Source organism: Rhipicephalus microplus, chromosome 3 (genome assembly GCF_043290135.1).
Source record: "Rhipicephalus microplus isolate Deutch F79 chromosome 3, USDA_Rmic, whole genome shotgun sequence".
Taxonomy (NCBI): Eukaryota; Metazoa; Arthropoda; class Arachnida; order Ixodida; family Ixodidae; genus Rhipicephalus; species Rhipicephalus microplus.
In genome coordinates, this window is record NC_134702.1 from 12,662,476 (window position 1) to 12,684,603 (window position 22,128).

Here is a 22,128-nt window from a genome sequence, read left to right on the forward strand (position 1 = left end):
GCGGCTGCATTTTCGATGGAAGCGAAAATGCTGTAGGCCTGTGTGCTCAGATTCGGGTGCACGTTAAACAACCCCAGGTGATCGAAATTTCCGGAGCCTTCCTCTATACGGCGTCCTTCATAATTATAGGGTGGTTTTGGGACATTCCCGCTTATCTAAAAAAGCTCAAAAGGAAAGGAAGGAATATAAAAGGGAGAAGGCAGGCAGGCTAGCGATTCAGCAGTGCGGTTGTCTACCCTACACTAGGGCAAAAAGGGAAAGAGGAAAAGAAAGATGAGAGAGGGGAAGCGCGATAAGAAAAGAAGACAAAAAAAGAGAGGAAATTATCAACAAACACTTTCATACTTTTGTGGCGTTCGCATGCACTGTACAATAATCACAAACGTTCTCAAATACCCGTGGCCCTTGAGAGGCACAAAAGCCTATTAATTGCCTTGTTGGCCGACGACCGACGGGGACGGTGCTCCCAGCAGCATCTGCACGAAGAGTGGCTTGGCAACAAAGTCAATAGATGTGGAAGTAGGAGGAAAACAAATTGCCATGTTAAGCGAAAAAAAAAATGTCGGATGCTCAGATGGTGTCGGGCGCGGCATTTCCCCCTCCCGTTATAGGAAGTACATGGGACAGACTGTGAGGTGCATTAATTAGAGACTTAATAAGAGCACAATTACGTCTATTTGCTGTTGACCAATCCTGGTAATTTCCCTCTCACTGGTTAGAGCGCAAATGTAAGCCCCGCCGCGGTGGTCTAGTGGCTAAGGTACTCTGCTGCTGACCCGCCGGTCGCGGGTTCGTATCCCGGCTGCGGTGGCTGCATTTCCGATGGAGGCGGAAATGTTGTAGGCCCGTTTGCTCAGATTTGGGTGCACGTTAAAGAATCCCAGGTGGCCGAAATTTCCGGAGCCTTCCACTACGGCGTCTCTCATAATCATATGGTGGTTCTGGGACGTTAAACCCCACATATCAATCAGAGCGCAAATGTAAGACGATATTTCCAAACACAAATGTATTGGCGCGCTTTATTGATCAAATAGAAAAATTACCTAAGCGTTTTGATATGCACCTCAGTGAAGAGTGCGTTAGCACTCCCTTAATTGCCCTTTCCCAAAATAAATTAACCTTTTACGGGCAATCACATTACCGCATGGATATTACACGACACGTGATGGTGGCGCTGCTGACATTGATGCTGATAATCATTCTTTTTTAAGTGCGAAGCATTTCTTAGCGAACGTCGGTGACTTTGAGCGTATCTATCTATCTATCTATCTATCTATCTATCTATCTATCTATCTATCTATCTATCTATCTATCTATCTATCTATCTATCTATCTATCTATCTATCTATCTATCTATCTATCTATCTATCTATCTATCTATCTATCTATCTATCTATCTATCTATCTATCCGCTTTCGTTTGGGCGCTTTCGTGGTCACCCACTTACCTTGGCGTGAAACAAAATGAAGCATGAGATGGTAAGATGGCTTGACGAATATGGTGCACTGGTCAAGACATGAATAATGTCACAATTCCGTCGCGTACGTCGTTAAACACGTCCCGCCAGACAGTGGCACATACGTATGGGCGGGTGTGTGCCGCTAGTATTCGGATATGTGCCACAGGTGATTGACACTTAGTATCTACCCGGGAACGAGGAGAACACACATGGGCAATTTTAACGCGTCAGGGTTAAGCACATTCAGCGTCGGTAGCGTCGGCCCGATGAATGCTAAAAATAAATGTCAGGGTCCCACCAGAAATCGAACCCAAGCATTCTGCGTGGCAATGAAGCATTTCACCACAGAGCTACGCCAGGTCTCGTAACTACTTTTCAAATAGACCCTAATCTTCGTGAAACTTCAATTGTGGTCTCCATACTAACTATCCAATTTTATAAACATTACATGTGTACTCCTTTGATACAGCCGTCACGTCGGGTTAACATCGACTGTGGTTAGGTGGCATGCGCTGAAGTTGATTTATCAATGTCCAGGGCCTGCATCCTCGCAAGCATCAGCGTTTTGTATCACCTTCTTGTTTTGGTAATAAGCAGGTTCCGGTAGGCATCGTTGCACAAGTGCAAACAACTGGTTATATAAATATCTGCAACTCTTCAATATATATCTGTGCATGCGACATTTGTACATATCTTTAGCGTCATTTCATGACGTGCCGCTCAATGCGAAAAATTGCGACACGTTCACCTTTTCTCCGCATGCTCTGTATAACGTCGATTCCCAAGGTACGTGGGATCTGCCGAATTTTTTTCGTCTATGTCATTTTTGATTACTGAATGTTTTCTTCTTTTCGTATTCCTCGTTCCTTTTTAGAGTATGTACGTAAATTAGTAGATTCTAGAAATAAAGCAATTTGTTAGTTTAACGTCAACTAGAGTTGTCTCGTTTTAATCCGTTCTGAGTCATAATGACAAATTACACAACACGCGAACAGAAAAGAAAAGGGACAAAGTAGAAATAGCAATCTTTTCTACTTTGTACCATTCCCCCCCCCCCTTCTGTTTTCGCACTGTGAAATGGACCATCATGAACCCTGATCAACTGGCTTAAGCTTCTACACGTGTCCTTGTCTTACCAGGCAGTTGATTACTAGATGGGCATGTGGCAATATTTCTCGCTCAAGTCTCCCCGAGAAGAGATGAGACCCTTATGTATATATTATGTGCGTGACACACGCTATAAAAACAAGTAACTTCTCTATGTTAATATGTCACTCTGACTAGACAGTACAACTAAACTGTAGTCATTCACTGTATTTTTCAAACAAAAAGTTGAAAATAAACAAAAAAGGCATTGGAATGATACCGCGATCACCGTGCACTGAAATAAAAGTGGGCTATCAAAACGAACGTTATCACAGAAGGCAGTTCAAACGAACCGCGTAGGGGTTATGCACAGACAGCGCAAAATGCATTCTGCCTTCGATGACTCGGATAAGCCCGAATCCATTCACAATAATAATCGCTCACTTGAAACTACTTGAATATGGTGCTGCCGTGTTCTAAAAGCGTGCAATTAGGGATCCTCACATCACCCCACACACCCCTTTTTTTAGGGGGGGGGGGGAGGGGGGAGTTGGCACAACGACGTCCTCTTGATAAATCGGCAGTGCGGTGCGCTAGGACAAGAGGGGATAACAATACCGACGCACGAGGCGAAGAATAGAGGAAACGAAAAGTGCGGGATCCATTTCACTCGAGCCCAAATGACAGGCCGACGTCGCGTCGTGGAGGTGCTCGTTTGGCCAGGCGCGAAATAAAGCATCGCCGGATTGAGCCGTGGGCGAGAAGGGAAGCTCGTCTGCATACAGTCGCGCTAACCGATCGGCTAGTCCAGCAAAGCCGGCCGAATCAATCAAGGCGCTCTTCTGCGCCAACGCTGCGCAAATCTCGCCAGCCGACGGGGATAAGCGTCACAGCTGCCGCCGCCGCCGTCAGAGTGGGAAACGGCGAGCCGAAATTTGAGCCCAATTTTCGTTTCGTTTGAAATCGGTGATCGCTACCGGGGTAGTACGTTGCGCCAGGCTGTATATTCGACGAGCAAGTGGCCTCTGACGATATAGCCTCGACTTGGAGGAGACGGAGATGTATTTATTTAAGCACCAAAAGGATTGAATCAGCTGCGTGAAAGGAGCCTGACGCCGTACGTTTTGCCTCTGCTAAGTCGAGACGACGGCGTTACAAAAGTACGAAATCTCCACATAAGCAACGCGAAAATATGTATAACTTTTCGCATTTCTTACCACTGCAAATTACTGAAGGAAAGAAAGGAAATTTAAGGGCTCGTTTGCCTTTGTCAGACACCACTTTAAGAAAAAGCAACCGATTGACAGTGAGGCCAACGAAGGCAAAGGAGACGTTATATGTATTTTTTTTTGCTGCATTGTACTATGTTATAAATGTGAAGAAATTAGAGTGGACAAAAAGACAATTGGCCACTGGTATGCAGAGAACGAAGTTTCAACTTCCGAATAGAGCACTATTTTTTAACATGTCACCGATACAAATTGCTCAGAAAAAGGCTTTTAGTCATCCCATTCGCTAGCCTGGGGCTTAACTTCAATATAGAAAATATACTTTCCTTCGGTGCTTCCCATCTGGGCTTCAGCCACGAGAATGTTTTTGATGCAGTTTGCAAGTACCTTAATGAAACTATGAGAATTAAGCTTTTAATTGCGTGATCATTATTCCTGCAGAAATATTCCAACATAAACAGGAGCTTTGTTTAACCAGGTTGATTCCTATTCAAGTTAATGAATGCAATGTCTGATCTGAACGAGTGACGGGCAAATATTGCACTCCTTTCATTCTACCTAGAGCGTATTTTCTTTTTCTTTCTTTTTTCTCTAGTGAAGGGTATCAATACTGACTATAAAGTAAGTCTCACTGAAATAAGTTATCGATTCTTGGCCGATCCCTTTGCGTGGGTACGAGCCATGGCTGCGGAATCATCATCAACATCATCATCATTATCATCATCAATGCTCCACCTTCAAGGTATCGTTTGAGCTCCAATTTAGCTCCATGAATGAATGTAAAACCGGACGCGCTATCCAAAAGTTGCACCTTTGCTCCTTGACAGCAGCAACTTGCCTTTCCGTCCACTTCATATTCTTCTTATCTATACCTCCATTGCTACAATGCATTTAAAAGACTGCGACTCATTATTTTGGTTTCATTGTTCTTTGGTTCTCACTGCGAATTGTGTACGCTACCAACAACTAACGTATACAACTCTCCCAAGAAGGTTTGAACTCGTCAAGTTGCTGGCGTGTACGGGTGCACATGCTACTTTTTTTATTGAGATCGCGAACATAAAGCGTGCGCATTGCTATATCCGATTAAAAGCAAAATCTTTCTCATGCTTGCGAGTGCTCAATCCATTCGCCAAAATCTTTGGAGCAGCGGTCTTCCTTGTCCCCTTGCTCTGGCCATTGACTTTGTACAAGAAGCATGGGCGATACTTATCTTGTTCTTGAATATGATTAACACAAAACACACCTGTGTACGCATGACTCCCGAAAACGATGGCTTGCCGCAAATGATAGACAAAATCATCATATAGGTCGTGGGAGGCATGTTTCTCCATATTGGTCTTGGGAAGACAACTCACGACCTCCGACCATGCTTAACGAGCCGCAATGGCCAGTGGGGAATTGGATGAGCACATTAACTAAATAAGCAACCTTGCTTTCAGAATGTTGTTTCTTTTTCAGGTGTTTTTTTGTTTTTTGCGTGCATATCTTGCTATTTTTTGGAGAACCAAATTCAGCATTGTCATGAGTGACGTCCTCAGTATGTATGTATGTATGTATGTATGTATGTATGTATGTATGTATGTATGTATGTATGTATGTATGTATGTATGTATGTATGTATGTATGTATGTGCGAGACAAAATTTTGAGAAATCTTCGTGAGTGCTCTCCCTCCTCAAAATACTCGTTCTCATTCAGCAGCCTTTTTAGACCAAATGAATGAATGAATGAATGAATGAATGAATGAATGAATGAATGAATGAATGAATGAATACTGTAATATATGGTTATTTTATTACTGCGCGCTTTCTGCAACCTCGGGATTATTACAGCGAAAGCTGTTATGAGATCACAACTCGGGTCACGGACGGCGCCGTAGTTGTCCGCCGCCGCCGGTGTCCGTAACCACTTCGCACAAAATCAGAAAAAAAAACATAGTTTAAAAACACTGTGGAGCTCGAATCCGGGTCCGCTGCGTGCCAACCCAGTATTCCAGCCCTGAGCTACGCCGTTGCTTTGCATATGCTCACAAATTTGCTTAGGCAGGCTTGATGTCGAAAAGGGAATCGCTTAATATGAAATAAAAGCGTTTTAGAACAGCGAAAGAACAACCAGGCGTCATACAATGCGAATAGCGTAACGAGTGGGTCGCCCAATGCTCTAACTCATCACAAAACCTTGTTATTGGTCACCTATTAATTGTGGCACTACCCACTTCAAGAATAATTCCTCGTCGTCGTCAGCCACTGCATGAACAATTGGCACAAAATTTCTTACAACTGTTTTGTAGATACCACACTTCTGAGAAGAATGGCGAAAGATATATAGCATAGCGAATGCCGGCTTATACTATACCCAGGAATTATTATTATTAATAATGCCGTAGTGGGTACCCAGCAAACATGCTTGCCGCAGTTACCCAATGAGTGTTTAGAAAAGGCTCTGAAAGTCCGTGCTTCTACCTTTCGCTGTGACTGTGCTGCGCCTTCCGTGCACTGCCTGGTGTTTTTTTTTCTTTACGACTTCTCTATAAGAATGAGACATATCGCTTCAATGAGCTGTCGTTCATATGTGCGTATATAGAAGTAACCATCAGCGTCAAACCCACACAAGGGCCAGACCATGGCCTGAAGAGTATAGTTACCTTGACCAGCGAACACTAACACACTGCTTCACCGACAGTGTTTATGCGTATCTGTCACGGAGTGTGACAGTGAGAGCGCCGTAATGAAGAGCCGCTTCGCGAAGAGACAGGTGCACCGAGTTCCCCCAAGAGTCGTTTGCATGCACTGGACTATATACTCGGCTGCAGTGGGCGATGCGGCGTGACGCCCATAGCTCACGCATTCGAAGCCGACTAACAATGTGTCAGCACAAGGTGGAACGGCTCACGAAATGTGCATAATGCCGTCAGCACTCGCGCCTCCGACGTGGGCAGCCATACAAAACTGTGTCGGCGTGCAACAAATCAAGCGGTTCGATTGTCCACTCTTTTTTTACGCAGTTGGCGAGAACGTTTAGCGTCTCTTGATCTTGCGGGCCATAGATATAGCAACGGGTTTCCGTCGTTGTGCCAAAGTAGCAAGCATTTTGCATTGTGAGATGAGGTGAAGTGGGAAACGACGAGCACTGCTTCTATAAGCTCGAGCTTTTATCGGCAACCGGATCTACAAAGCGTCTCGTATTGTTTGGTTAAGAGCTCTTCGCCACTTGCGAAGGGACACAGAGTTGGGTCGAGATACCTAGGCTTAGTCGGTCGCCTACTCGTGAAAAGGAAATGAAGCGAAGGATTAAGATATGCAACTTACGGCAGACATTCCCAAATTACGGCAGGAAATTTACCACTGTCTCTAAGTACGTCAGTGTAAAACCGCAGCCAGTAATAATGTACGGGGCGGAAACTTGGAGGATGACAAGGAAACTCCAGAAGAAGTTAAGAGCCACGCAAGGGGAGAAGGAATGAGAAATGTTATGCGCAACATTAAGAAACGGCAGGAGAGCAGAAGGGATTCAGAGGGAAAAAGAGTAGCCGACATTATAGCTGATATTGAGGAAACGAGGGCCAGGGCAGATCATCTATAATGCGAAGAACAGATCACAAATTATCAGACGAAGTGACGGAATGGGTATACGCCAAGAGAATTCCCGCAAATTTCGGAGTGGTTGATCCGAAAGCCATTGGTTCGATCCCTGACGCAGCGGTCGCAATTAGATGAAGGCGATATAGTCAATAGAAAACACCAGATGGTTAAACTTTCCGGAACTCCTCACTATTCTGCGTGCCACATATTCATATCGAGGTTTAGGCACGTAAGACCCGAGAAATTATTGTTAGCTCCTGCTTTTCTTTCGTTCTTTTTTAGATTCTTTTTGTTTTTTAGATGCGAAATAGCTCATGAACGATGTCTGTCCTATGTCACACCGTAGCCGCCGCTGACGAAGGCGATGATGCTGATAACGATTAGGAACCAGCGCGTTCCAAGTCACACATTCTCTTTCTGTCATCACGGCACGGCGCATCTAAGGTATAGCCACTATACGCCATGACAATGACGCCGATGACGAGGAAAATGATGACGAATATGGTCACTGGCTTGTGCAGTATATGTCTCGATATGCGATGTGATTCAGACAACCAATAACCACCAGAGGAACATGCACTGGCCTCGTCTTTGTCAACGTCAGTCTATAGATACTATACCACGAAGTAGTAATGATGAAGGCCAAACGAAATTCACAACTCGACACAACATAACGCATAAGACCAATAAACGTTGTATTTAACTGCACACTGCTTTGTCACTCATTTACATTCGTGAGTGGTCAGTGTCAAGGGTGATTTACGGTAACACCCGAACGACCCCACTGCTTCACTATTCACTTCGTAGATATGCCGACATTTTGTTTGTTGTTAATTTTCTTTTTGCTGAATTTCATTTCTGCTCGCACTACTTTGCAAGAATAATCGGCAAAAACTACAGATTACTGAGATGTGCCATATCACGTCGTTAAAGGGAGCCGTAGTGCGCGTTTGAGAGCCGATTCAGTGACTCACCGTACCGCATGTATTTTCCGGTGCTTTAGCATAACCTGTTGCCTGAATATATATCAAGGTTTGTTGGTAAGACACTGCAAAACATTCAAGTCGCTGAAATTAGACCACTGGATTACCGGCATGAAGCTAACTATACACTAACATAGTAGCGTCGTGCGTAGGAGAGGGGGAGGAGTGGGCGTCGATTGTGCTTGTGCGTACTTCTGGCTAACTTGTCCATCTCTATATATCGCTTCAAGTTATCGTAGACAACAATGACCGTCATCTACGTCTTGTGAGCTAGCAAAACCCTTCACGTAGGTATGTAGATACGCTATGGCTATTACAACCTACAATCTTAAGTTCTAACGATTACCAGAACTTTACGTCCTATTCTGAAGTTTTCGGGGGAAAAGCTAAGTTCAACTGGAAATAAAATACTAAGCCTGAGGTTAAGGTGAGCGATGAGAGAAAGACGACATAGCATCATGAGCAAAAAAAAAGTGGCGGTTTGATTACGCTCCGTTTCTAATATATATCCATAGATATTGCAACAAAGATCAGCCACTGGTAGTGCCTAGAGTTCTTTTTTTTTTCATCCTATTATCCTAGTATTTGCATGCAAGTCACGCAAGTAACACTAGGAACATCCACTAACCAAATTTTTTTTAGAAGTGAGGGAAGATAGTCGCAGCTGCATGCCAACAAATATGCTCTTCGTGTAGATATTATGTCGGGATTGTCCTACTGTAAACATTCAAGTTTCACTACAAATCAGATTGACCGAAGGACACGACGTTAAAAAGATAGCCTAAATGGGAGCCGAATAGCTCCGTGACATTTGGTACAGGCGGTCTTAGGTGAGCTAGGTGGCTCATGGATATTATGGCGGAACAGTCCAAAATGCGAGACAGTGAAAGGCACTGGACGCAACGCTGCGCTGGGTCCACACAACGTCTCTGTTTTGAGCTGTTTTTCTTATTATGGTATCCTGATACGTTTCGAAACCACGGTCTTTTGAAGTCAGCTGTTTATGTACTTCTTTATTCTTGCTGCGTTGCTTTTTCGCTCTCTGAAACATGCCCGAAAGTTGGCGGTGGGGAGTTTGTATTTATTAATGTTTCAGTCTTGCGGAACTTGAATACTGTTGAAGACAGTTGCATGCCGTTCAATTTTTAAGGGGTGAAACTGTATATTTATGGACTTTGAAGTTGCGGCGCGTGTTGTACAATTTCGTAACTGCGTGTTAAAAAAAAAAACTTTGTACAAGTGCAGTTGTGTCTTACATAGTATACCCGTACATATTTTAATAAACAAAGCATATATCGACTATCGCTCTACAAAGCCAACTCCAGATACTATGCGTAAGATTACCAGGCTTTAAGTAATGGATGACCTGTACTTTCGATTGAACTTTAATCGATTAGAAGTGACAAAATAGTCAATTAACAATCGATGAGCAGTGTCACTTGAAACATATATTGTTGGACCGGTCATAGTGATGTAGACGGAAATGAGTGCGTTAGGTTATAATATACCAGGATTATTACTTATTATATAGTTGCAGAATTTAGATCGTTTAACCAATGCCATCACCCTAACGATGGCAGTAGACGTGAGCAGCGATTGTCACCTGTTATTAAGTCCGTGTATTGGTGTTCTTCATAAGTCGCTTTGCATCTTATGATGTTCCCCTGCCCAATTAGTGAGATCACTGGCTGCAAGTTTGAAGCTTGATGACCGCATATGTATACCTATCAGAACCATCATATGTCTCGACTAGCCACAGCCACTCAGAGAATGTGCACAATTGCAGCTGCAATACAGTTTTTCTAAATCTTTTATCTCGAAGCCACCCTTCTTCATCGCTTATGGCTAGGAGTGGCATTTACAAAATCTTATTCCTTTGTCATAGGAATGGCCGACAACGCTCTCTGCGATGCCTGTCATTGCGAAGAGACGCTACACCACATCGTGTGCGACTGTCCGTTGTACGACATCCAGAGACAGTCACCGGCGTCCGTTCTTGCGCACATCGACAACAGCCATATGTCTGTGGACACTATTCTGTCAAGTGCCCGAATGAAGACATTGCAACAGAAGGCGACAAAAGCTTTGTTGAAATTCCTACGCGACACGGACTTGAACAAGTGGCTGTAACAGCAACTTTGTCACACACCGCGAAAGACAAAACTGGACTATGACTTAGTGTGCGCGCGTGTGCTGCTGAATGTGCTGTGTTTATCTCTCTTCCCTCTCTGCTCTCTATCTTTCATCTTCCCCATCCCCCTCCAATGCGCAGGGTAGCAAACCGGCTGCCTATAGGCTGGTTAACCTCCCTGCAGTTCTTTTCCTCCTATTTTCCGTCCTTCTTCCCGGAAACTATACCAGACTAGAACTTGTTGCAGGAAGAATACGTTACTGTATCTGATAATGATGATTTCTAATCCCGATTGCCATTATGGCAGTGCATTGCTGTCCTAGTATTGTATGAACTATCTGTTACCTACGAGAATATAGAGGGTGATAAGGAATCTGGAGCGCTAGTGTATACTGTCTTTTTCAGCATGTTTACTTTTATGGTATCCTTGTTATATGTCGTTTATTGCTTATTAGTGTTAAAAAAATAAGACGTGGCAATCTGTCTTTATTGCAACAATGCCTTCTAGGCGAGCCGGGTATTCTGTAAATATGCAAATAAATTGCACGACCACCCAGGTGCGCTATCATGGCATGCAAAACAACGGTAATGTTTTTTTCTCCTTTTTGCTGACGTCCGTGAAAATGCAAATACCAAACAACAAAAAGAAACAAACACGTATGATCGTCTCGTGTCGCGTCCGGTTACTGGAAGACTAACTCCTTGTTCATTTCCGACGTTTATTACCATGACGATTCGTAGAAGCAGAGTTATCCGTCATTCACGAATTATATCTACGTCGCTCATATCCGTGTTTCCAAAGAAAGTGAACGACATCAAGTTGCCCAAAAATTTGCACTCTTATTTGAAACTAACTTCACTTTGTGGCTTTTGTTTGTCCAATTTCTTCTTATACTGCTGTGGCTAGTATCTCGTTGTGTCGTTCGTGTTCACATGTCACCGTAAAGTTCATGTCTGTATTCTCCGAGAGACCAGTATGCGAGAAATGCTGATGTGATAGATAGAGAGCTCAGCTTTGTCTTCCTGCTGACCACAATAATTAGCTGTAAAATCGCAGCTTACCTTGCTGCGGGTGGCTCTTCTGTGCGCTAGTCATAATGAGCTATCACTCGTCAACACGTGCAACGCCTGTAGATCGCAGTGTTGCACAGCATGCAAATGCGGTGACAGATAAAAAGAAACAAATTGGTCCGTGGTAACATTGGAGGACTCACCATTAACGGCGGCAGCTGACACGGCCGGCGATGCATGTAGAGGCGGGACGATGGGTGGCTGCAAGAACTGGAGCCAAGGATGCGTGAGCATAGCACTCGGACACACCAGACCGTTCCGCAATGCTCGTGCGCGATATATAGTCAGCACTAAACGCAATCAGTCTCACTTCCCAAGTACCACGCGCACACAGGCAGACAGCACCGCTGCCACCCGACACGGTCGTCCTTCAGGTGTCACATGACTGACACGCCGTCACAGTCCAGCCTCAGAGCGACGACCTGCACATCTCTTCCGAGGAGGCGCAGGAGTCGATGACGGTTAGGACCCGCGCGGTCTTCCGGAGGATGCGGCTGGCCTCGTGGTCTGCCCACACGACGACAACGCAGCGCGGCGTCGACAGCGACCGTGTCGCCTTTGGCGTCGGGACGTGTCCTCCGATTGGCCGGCGACGACGACCACAGCAGAGGGGGCCGACAGCCGAGAAGGGGGGTGGGAGGGGGTGAGGATCACAGAAGAGAATCGGGGGTGGCGGTAGGGGGGGGTGCCGCCTGGGGCGTCACGTGCGGTCTTGACGTCACGCCACGCCTTCGGCGCGACGTCGGAGACGTTGTGCCGGCCGCGCGGCAGGCGGCTCGCGGAGGGCGAGGGAAGGCACGCGCTTACCTCCTGCCGCTCTGCGGGAAAGCGACCCGGCGAGCCACGCATGCGCCGGCCGCGGCGACACGGACGCCGGCGCCGCCTAGCGTGGCGCCGCGCCAACTCGGTCGACAGCGGGACCGCGCTGATTGATCTCCGAAGCCGGTGGCCGCTTTCTTCTCGGACGCGTGGCGAGCGCGCTCCGACGACGGCGGGCGCTTTTCGGCCTGGGGAGAGGGAAACCGAAGAGGGCGAGAGCATCGAGAGGCGCTAAGTCCTCAGGTCTAGTTTTGGCTCCTCTCTCCGCTTCCGTACCGGCTGACAAACAGGCGAGGAGGGGAGATGAACGGGAAAACTCCGATTTCTGTTGTTCGAAAATATGCCTTTCGAGAAAGAAGTACGTTTGCTTTCGGAGACTATTTGTTTTATCTTCAGCGCGCTCGCTTATCACATGTTACCCACTTGCGCAAGCACCAATATATATGTATATATGCCGTTTTCTTTTTGTTTAACTCCATACGTGTGTCAATCAAGTGGAAAGGGGTAGCCGTCGCCAAGTAACGGTGCACGTTAAAGAACCCCAGGTGTTCGAAATTTCCGGAACCCTCCACTACGGCGCGTCTCATAATCATATGGTGGGTTTGGTACGTTAAACCCCACTTTTCGAATCAAATCTAAGTAACGCTGACAACTCCTTCGTTTGTTTTCTATTTCAATAAAAAACAAACTCATTGCTTGATCGATTTAGTTCACAGCTATCACAGAACGTCATGGTCATTGTTTCACCTTGGTGTTGTGATGGAGGCAGACTAATCTCTTTGTGTCATTATTCTGGCTGGTCTTACCCCTCTTTTTTTATTCTAATTTATTTACTTTTGTTTTTCTGTCAATTCAGGTATACGTAAACATTTTTGTAAATTGACACCCATATACGAAGACCTGACGTTTCGATAGAAAGAAAAAAGGATTGCTAAATAATGCACGCAACAAGAAACCTCAGCAATCAGATCACGAAAACCAAGCAGTCACTCACTCTGTTTTCTATTGTAAAAGCTGTTTTCACTGCAAGATCTATTTTATTGTGGGGAAGCCAAAAAAAGTATCATCACCACTGATATTTTGATCACACACACACACACACACACACACACACACACACACACATACATACATATATATATATATATATATATATATATATATATATATATATATATATATATATATATATTCTGTAAGCTTTCTGGTTTTTCTATGTCGGTTTTAGTGAACGGATCTCATATAATGACAGCCTATTCTAAATTAACTCGTTAGAAAGGAGGGACAAACGAGGCGGGAAGAAAAAACGTAGGGTGGTAAGACACTGTTTGACTATTCTATTTTCAGAAGAGATAACGTATCAGGAGTAAGAACAAGGAGCGATCCGTTGGTCCTTGCACAATACACGCGTGTGGAGTTTTGACAAGGAGGAAGCCGACGGCTGACCACTCGGCTGCCATGCTTCTCGTTCATGCAACCGCTGTAATTGCGACAAATTTTAGTGGTTAGATTACACGGCAACAAGTGCTCCCCCTTTGCTCTCTTTTCAGTATTCTAATAATTTCCAATCGTCAATGTGCTGCAATACAAGAACAGCGAGATTCAACGAGAGATGCGCCGCCCAGATGAAGTAGCTGCTGTGGAATGACACATATTTTTCCAGTGTTTCCAGACGCCACCTGTAGCCTTGATTTCTGCCCATCACCTTATCCAATTTATCGGTAAATCAAGAAAAGGCTCACAAGTGCAATACAGAAAGTAAGGTTGACATTTAGATCTGTTTTAAGCTTGTTTAAACACGGTAACAGCCTGGGAACATAGCCATCCTTTGTGCGCTTGCAGTATCACTTAGTTTAGTAAGAAAGTTATGACCTGGTGTGGGGGTCAGTAACATCAAAAAGTTACAGTATATATTCACAAAACAGAAATAAAATTCGTGTTTATTTTAAAGCACGCATGTCACGAGGTTGCAATTTATGAACGCATGTTACTAGCAAGGAGTAAGAGAGATAGATATAGAGAAAGGGTGGGTGGTTCCTTGTATGCGACTTTTGGGGCTGAACAGTCTTATCCAGCTCGCAAATGTCTACATTAAGGTTGCTCACCGACAGTCGCAGAAAGTCACGAAGATGTTCATTGGTCAAATAGGGAAGGAGACGCGTATACCTCCTAATACCCCTACCCCCCCCCCCCCTCTAACGGTCAGTTAGCGGAAAGATGCATGCGGTCCGCTGGTGTCCGACACCTAACCGAGTGTGTTAGACAGCCTTGCAGTGGAAGTTCTCGCGAGATAAAGGCAATCGCAACGGAGGGTGACGAGAACCCCCTTCGGTAATATGCGCTTATAAATTGAGCTGTTTTATAGATATTCATTGTTTATACCCTTTTTTTCTCAAAGCTAGTTTCCGAGATTAATATACGCTGGCTTGGCTCAACTGCTTCTGAAAGTAAGGACAGGCTAAATTCACCCAGTAGAATTCGCTAAGATGAAAGGCAGATATCAGGAGATAAAAAATCTCGTACGCTACCTGTCGTTGCGGGACTTGCGCGATGGAGATTAAGAAACAGTTTAAAGAGAAAGAAAAAAAATCGCAGCACATTCACAAAGTGAATGATGATGAGTGGGGCGAAGCATCCGTCAGCCCGTCCATGCTTCCGTGCGTCTGTCGTTCTTGCTTACGTCCGTCCGTGCGTCCGTCAGTCTGTCCATCCATCTGTCCGTCCGTCTTCTAGTCTGTCTGTCGGTCCGTGCGTCCATCTAGTGAACACTCCCAGTACTATCATCTCGCAACTCGCATCCCCTGTGGCACATACCCGCTCCGCGCGTCCGTCTGCTAATCTGTCAGTCCGTCCGTTTGTCTATGCGTCCGTCCGTAAGTCCATCTAGTGAACACTCCAAGCACCACCATCTTGCAACTCGCATCCGCTGTGGCTACCTACGACAACGACGGAGGACGGACAGGCCCACGACCTAAGAAGCTTCGCCCCCCAAAAAATAACAGAATATCCACGGGGTGAATGATGATGAGCGGGGCGAAGCGCTGAAGGGTTTCATAGCTAAACCGTGAACCATCCACGAATATCACCCACTACATCATCAAAGACGTGACAAACACTGTATATATTTACAGAAGAAGTTTTATTATTTGTAAGTGGTAGCCACCATACGTCGCTTCCGTTCCCCCTTCTTTATAACGGCTTTATGGTCGGTGAAGTGGTGAATCAGTGATGAGACGTAGTGGAATGTTTGGGAGGATGAAGTAGTGGGCATTTTGCAGAGGTGAAATTATAGGCCCTCGCGTGCAAACAAGGGATGCACACAGTGGGACAATCTATGGTTCTTTAACGCGCACCGCAATACAAGTAGACGACCATCTTTTATTTCATATTGGCTACTTCTCTGCAGTATCTGGTTTATGGTCGGTGAAGTGGTGGATCGGTGATGTGGCATAGTTGAATGTTTGCGCGGACGAAGTAGTGGGCAATTGGCAAAGGCGGAACTATAGGTGCTCACGTTGATACATACAAGGGATGGACAGACCCACGCCTCTAGGAGCTTTGTCCCTGGTGATCGCAAGCATAAGCACAACAGTGGGTCAGCATTGCCCATGAAAGTCACTGCACTATACCAATGGTTTATCACTCCAAACAACATCAGTTCAGGCAAAAGTGCTTGCACGGATTCATTGTCCGACTGCAACAGAACCTTTGTGCACCGATTCTTAAGGTGGAGATTAAAGACGATAAAGGGCAAACGATGCGAAATAATAAATGGGAAAGTTTTACGTCCCGAAATTATAGTATAATTATTAAAAACGCTGTAGTAGAGGACTCGGCTTATTTCGAACTCCTGCGGTTCTCTGATGGCCACGTAAAACCAAGTACACGAGCTTATTGTGCTTGACAATTTTCACCGAGAAGGGGCGGGGGGGGGGGGGGATGCATTTATGACAAGTGAGTTCCTTCAGGGGAGCAAAGAGGCGTGGAACACATTCGTTGTGTTTTCACTGTGCTCTTGGGTTGGAAAAAGGCGGGCAGGGGAAATTTCGTGTTGGGGGAATACCCACCGCTGGTGCCACGCCTGCTTCAGCGACATGCGGCCGTCGAAGTCTTAATCCGATCCAGTGACCTGCCGATCACCAATCGTGCACAATAACCGCTTCACCAACATGGCGGGTGATGCAAGATATTACCATCTTGGAAGGTATGACCAGCGTAAGATCGTCAGTATTCTTTTCTTTCTTTTTTTTCTTCTTGCCACTTTTTACAAGTACGGAAGGACATACGAGAAAAAGTACAGAAGTAGTCGCGCGCATATGCACCAAGCTCGGGAGGTCATCGTGGCTAGCGGAAACAAGCGGCCTTCCCTCCACCATCCCTTCGAAAAAATATAACGAAAAATTGTGCAGTTGACGTTCCTTTGCGGTCCTTTACCCGAGCACGCAGCAGAGAGTGTATCCAGGCGTAACACGCGGCAGTTTCCACATTCAACGCGTCTCATCGAACATCGGTAAAGCGGCGGCCCGTACGCACACACGGCGAACGCCGTTCATTCAAGTATAGGCGCATCGCGCGGCTCTTTTCAGGAGTTTCCTTCGGGGTTGCGGTTTTCCGCCGACGTATTACGTGTCCAGGTGAAGCTGCGGGTGTATCAATCGACGTGCGATTGAAAGAGGAGGAAGAGCCGGCGGATGCCAGTTAAGAAAGAGATGGACTCTTAGACGCGTAAGAAAAAGAAGTTCCGATAAGAAACGACAATTGCGGTTACCTCTCGTACGACTGGTCGCTTCTGCTCCGGGTTGGCGCGCGCCGCGCTGCTAAGCACACCCAACAAACGCGTGCGCCATCTAGCGTGGGCGAGCGAATTCCACGAGCGCGTCGGTGCGTCGTAGATACGCGACCACGGCGGGCCACTGGCGATCTTCGGACTCCAGCCGGCCGATTGAACGTGGCGAGAGCGTCGGGGAAAAAGAAGAAGAACAAATGACGGCGAGCGCAATCGGCCAACAGTGGCGTCTGCCAGGAATGCGCCGCGGTTTTCCCATTCAGTGAGCGCTTTGGTGCGTGTCTCCCAGTTGTGGCGGCCGCCCGCGTAACAAACGGACAAGTCCGGCTACCTGGTTCACGGAACGAAGTTATACAACCGAATACGACGCCGATCGCAGGGTCGTACGACTAGTGAGACGGGGGCTGTCTTGTTCATTCACCTCGCACGGTCTTGTGTGTCATATCTGGTGTGCGCACACATCATGCGTATTGTCATAGGAGTGGGAATGGAGGTGGTGGAGTTACAATCGCTGAATACATGAAAACAAATTCTACAAGACACTACTTCTCTTCATACACAACACCGGCCTAACAGCACACATTTAACAAAAATATTATGCCTTAAAGGCAAGTCTTTGTCGCAATAAAAAAGAGTGCGCCGCCCCCTCTCTAATTAATGAAAGTGGGAAAAAAACGTGGTCACTATAGTGGTGCTCCAAGCCTTTGCTCAGTCAGACCTGTCAGGTCGTTGTTTATTCTACCGGGTCCTGGTCACGCACAACTGTTGTATGACTCAGGCGGCCAACCGAGGGCTATGTATTATGATGTCGCACTCTAGGACCTGATTACATCCCGCAAAGCAAAGGCCAATGGTAAGTTGTTGTGAGAAGCACTGTAATCAGTTTATCTTTAATTTAGCATCCGTTGCGGCAAAGTGCGTTGAGAGGGGGGGAGTTAGCACTTACCCCCTCCCCCCACAGAACTAACCATTTATATACGCCGCCTGCATGCACCACATGCAGTGCTCTAAACGTTAGCACTTCAACAGGTGCGACAAGATTGTAGAGGTGGTGCTGTTGTGCGCCAACGTGTATATAGGAGCCATTGCTTTGTTGATGCAGCTAAGTCGTCGTTGCGACAGAATGAACGGAGGATCTTACAATGTGTGAAACGACAGTATTATGCTTCGAGCGATCGCCAGCGAACGCGTGAATTGATGAGACCCCTGCTGGTTATTCACTCCCATAGATTACGAAACAATAACATGGGATCATGTAACCCACGAAAATCGAACAATGGCTGTTACAGAGTAAAGCAAGCGTTTTGACGAGTACGTTTAAAAAAAGTATCAGTTTTTGTGTGAGCTAATTGCTTTCCTTTTTCTTTTTATTTGCATAAACAAAAGTCTAAATAACGTCTGGCAATCTGCGATGACAAGGACCGTCCCATTCGTGTGCAGTCATATAAGAATTGAGAACTGTGCCAAAGCACGGGGCTGCCTCACACTGGACCCGCATGGAGTCCTTTTTCCACATACGCACACACTGACTGAGAAATTTGGACAGGAGGAAAAGGATCAGAAGGCAAGGACGACGCAAAGTATTGATATGAAGGACAACACAGGCTGGTCTAACCAAAGCAATGAAAATAGTTTTGGGATGGCTGCACCAATAGTTCGGCAGAAGAATTTCTACGTCAGTGAGGAAGTACTGATACAACAGGTCCTTGAAGAATTTGTCGCAAGATAAAAAAAGAGGCGGCTAGGACTAACGTTGGTGCTAACGACGAAGTGCGGTCGAAGCGTTGTGCATGCCGAACGAACTAATCACTTATATTAGCATTACTGAAAAGGAAAAAAAATAAAAAGGAAAGCGTCTAGAACAGATCTTTCTGTTCAACAGTCTCGGTATGTCGACGCTTCACGAAATTTAGGGCGTCGACGCCCAACGCATCTTGAAGCGCCATAATGGATCGCGGGCGGCAGAAGGAAAGAGAGGACCAGAACGAACGCGACAGAGACAGAGGATATCAAGCTTCTATAGTAACGCCCCGGGTCGCCCCCGAGCCCGGCCCCCTGGGCACCCGAGACCCGTGCGACTTCACGGCGCGTGCGCGTCGCGGTTGCACCAAGGGACGACTTCGAGTCGCGATCCTCGTAGCCACGGCGACATACGGCGACACCCCCGGGGCGGAGACTCAGGGGCGGGGGCAGCTGCACTGCGCCTTTTTGTCGCTCCTGCCACCGCCGCAGAGACAGTGGCGCTGTCGTGGCGCCGCTCTCCGTGGCTTTTCTAGACATCACTGGGGCATACGACAACGTTAATCAGGAAATTTTGTGGGATATATTGAAAGGAATGGGCATGGGCGACGACTGTATACAGCTTTTGAGGGAGATATACCGAGAAAATACAGTTTGCATAGAGTGGGAAGGAATGCGTAGCAAAGAGAACGTTGAGGTTAGCAAGGGTCTGAGACAGGGATGTCCTTTGTCCCCGCTGTTATTCATGCTGTACATGGTGAGTATGGAAAAAGCGCTAGAAGGTAGCAACATTGGTTTTAATCTGTCACACAAACAGGGCGGCATGATGGTTGAGCAGAAGCTTCCAGGTTTATTTTATGCGGACGATATCGTCTTTTGCGGACAGTCGAGATGATATACAGCAGCTGGCGAATATATGCGGAAGGGAAGGTGAAGCTCTTGGACTAGGATTCAGTGTAACGAAGTGTGGATTGATGGTATTCAATGATCCCTGTGATCAGACGGTGTCCATACAAGGCCAAAAAATACCGAGGGTAAGTGAATACAAGTACCTTGGAGTATGGTTAAATGAGAGTGATAGATACATGGAGGTACAGGAAAAAGCCTCGGCAGCAAAAGGAAAGAGGAATGCGGCAATAATGAAGCACAGAGCGTTGTGGGGATACAATAGGTATGAGGTGCTTCGAGGTCTGTGGAAGGGTGTAATGGTTCCAGGGCTTACTTTTGGGAACTCAGTGGTGTGCATGAGGGCAGAGGTGCAATCGGGAATGGATGTAAATCAAAGGACTGTGGGGCGCCTCGCGTTGGGTGCTCACGGGAAGACGACAAACGAGGCTGTAAAGGGCGATATGGGGTGGGCAGGTTTTGAGGCGAGGGAAGCGCAGAGCAAAATAAGGTTCGAAGAAAGGCTAAGAAATATGAAGGAGAGTAGATGGGCAGAGAAGGTGTTCCGTTATTTGTATAGGAAGAGCGTGGACACACAGTGGAGAAAAAGAACTAGAAGACTCACTAGTAAATATACGGCTGGTATTGTAAGCCATATGTCAACAAAGAGCGTTAAGGGAAAAGTCAGGGAGGCGGAGAGGATTTACTGGATGGCAGCTATGGAGAAAAAACCGGCTTTGAGTAACTACCGAAAGGGCAAAAATGAAATAAGGAGGGAGGCATTTTACGATAATTCAAGGGGAAGCGCTTTACTGTTTGAAGCGAGATCGGGTTGCCTTAGAACGCGTAGTTATAAAGCAAGATTCAGTAAAGAAGAAAAAGAATGCACATGCTGCGGGAAAGATAAGGAAACGGCGGAGCATGTTCTGATTGAATGTGGAGATATCCACCCAGGTGTACGTTTGGGCACGAGCCTACAGGAAGCCTTGGGTTTTAGGGACAACAATGGAAAGCTCAACACACCCGCGATTGAAATAAGTAAGAGACGGTTAGAGTATTGGTGGCAGAAAATTAGAGAGAAAGAACAAAAATAAATATTGGAAAAATAAAATATGGACAGTGTGCCGTAAATGGCAGAGAACTTAAGCTGAAAATTTACCTTTTTTTCCATTAAGATAGAATTTATCGAAGTAGAGGCATTATAGGCCAACATCAAAAAAAAGAAAAAAGTTTTTTTTTTCGAGCCTGGTGGCATACTTGTCACCACCCCGTTATAAAGGGGACGCTCATAGCATCCATCCATCCATCCTCAACGACAACCGAGCCCTTGCTGCGAGCGGCACAAGCAGTCGCGCTCCACGCGCTGGATGGCGCTGGCGCTTGACAGAGGGTCAGTGGCTGAAACCGTGGAGCTTACTCAAGCTCAATCGTGAAATATATTTTGTGCCTAGAGTTCACTCGAACTCAGTCTCGCCGAAATATTTTTGAGTCAGGCTCATTTGGACTCACACTCGCAAAGATTTTCTTGAACCAGACACACTCGAACTCAAACTCACCGTAATATTAGTCACCCAGGCACACTCAGACTCACGGCTCGATCTGAGTCGTAGTGGGTTTGACTGAGTCCGCCGACATATTAGCGGGGTGCTTGAATGCTACGATGGCCAATATTCCCTCATACCACCTTTGTCGGGACACTTCTTGGCTCTAAATTTACAAAAAAAAACACGTGGTCTTAACGAATTTGCCTAACACGACGAAAGTCTTCTTTTTCTTCGTGGTCTATTGTGTTGACCACCCCACCACTTGGAACCTTAATTCACATTGCGGGGATTTGCACTGCAAGATTTCTTTCCCGCATGAAGCTTCACCGTGCTCTATGGAACTGACCCCCCTGTGATCCAGCTACGTCGAGTGATCGCTCCATCATGAGGCGTCTCGTTACGTAACGTCATAATGACGTCACAGAAATTGCTAATCTGTCACGTTGCTGATGCTATATTGCTTATAGCCTGTCATTTGCCGATGATGATAAGTAATCATCATCAGGTCACTCTATGAACAGGAGGAATAAAGACCTCCGTGGTGCGAGCATGCACTCAATATGCTACACATTAAGCGTTATGCCACGCGACGACGACTGAACACGACAACCCGCGATCCCCTACTTGAATGTGACGAGCCGTAATACCTGTGAGTGAGTGAGTGAGTGAGTGAGTGAGTGAGTGAGTGAGTGAGTATGCGTGCGTGCATGCGCGGGGGGGGGGCGATTAACTCAGTCACACGCTTCTGTTCTACTTTTCACTGATCAGTCTGGTGGTGACTAATGCGCTCATTTACGCCGCACCTGCAACAA

The 22,128-nt window shown here is 46.2% G+C and overlaps 1 protein-coding gene across 1 annotated transcript in view; it reads right to left on the reverse strand.

Annotated features, from left to right (window-relative positions):
• The window catches only part of LOC119182172 (zinc finger protein basonuclin-2-like), a 302,065-nt gene extending 290,018 nt beyond the window's left edge, over positions 1–12,047 (reverse strand). The window contains exon 1 of the mRNA XM_075888896.1: positions 11,686–12,047. Coding sequence (XP_075745011.1) covers positions 11,686–11,776 — 91 coding nt within the window. The 5' untranslated portion in view covers positions 11,777–12,047. The remainder of the gene's footprint in view (positions 1–11,685) is intronic.
• Between the last annotated feature and the right edge of the window lie 10,081 nt (positions 12,048–22,128).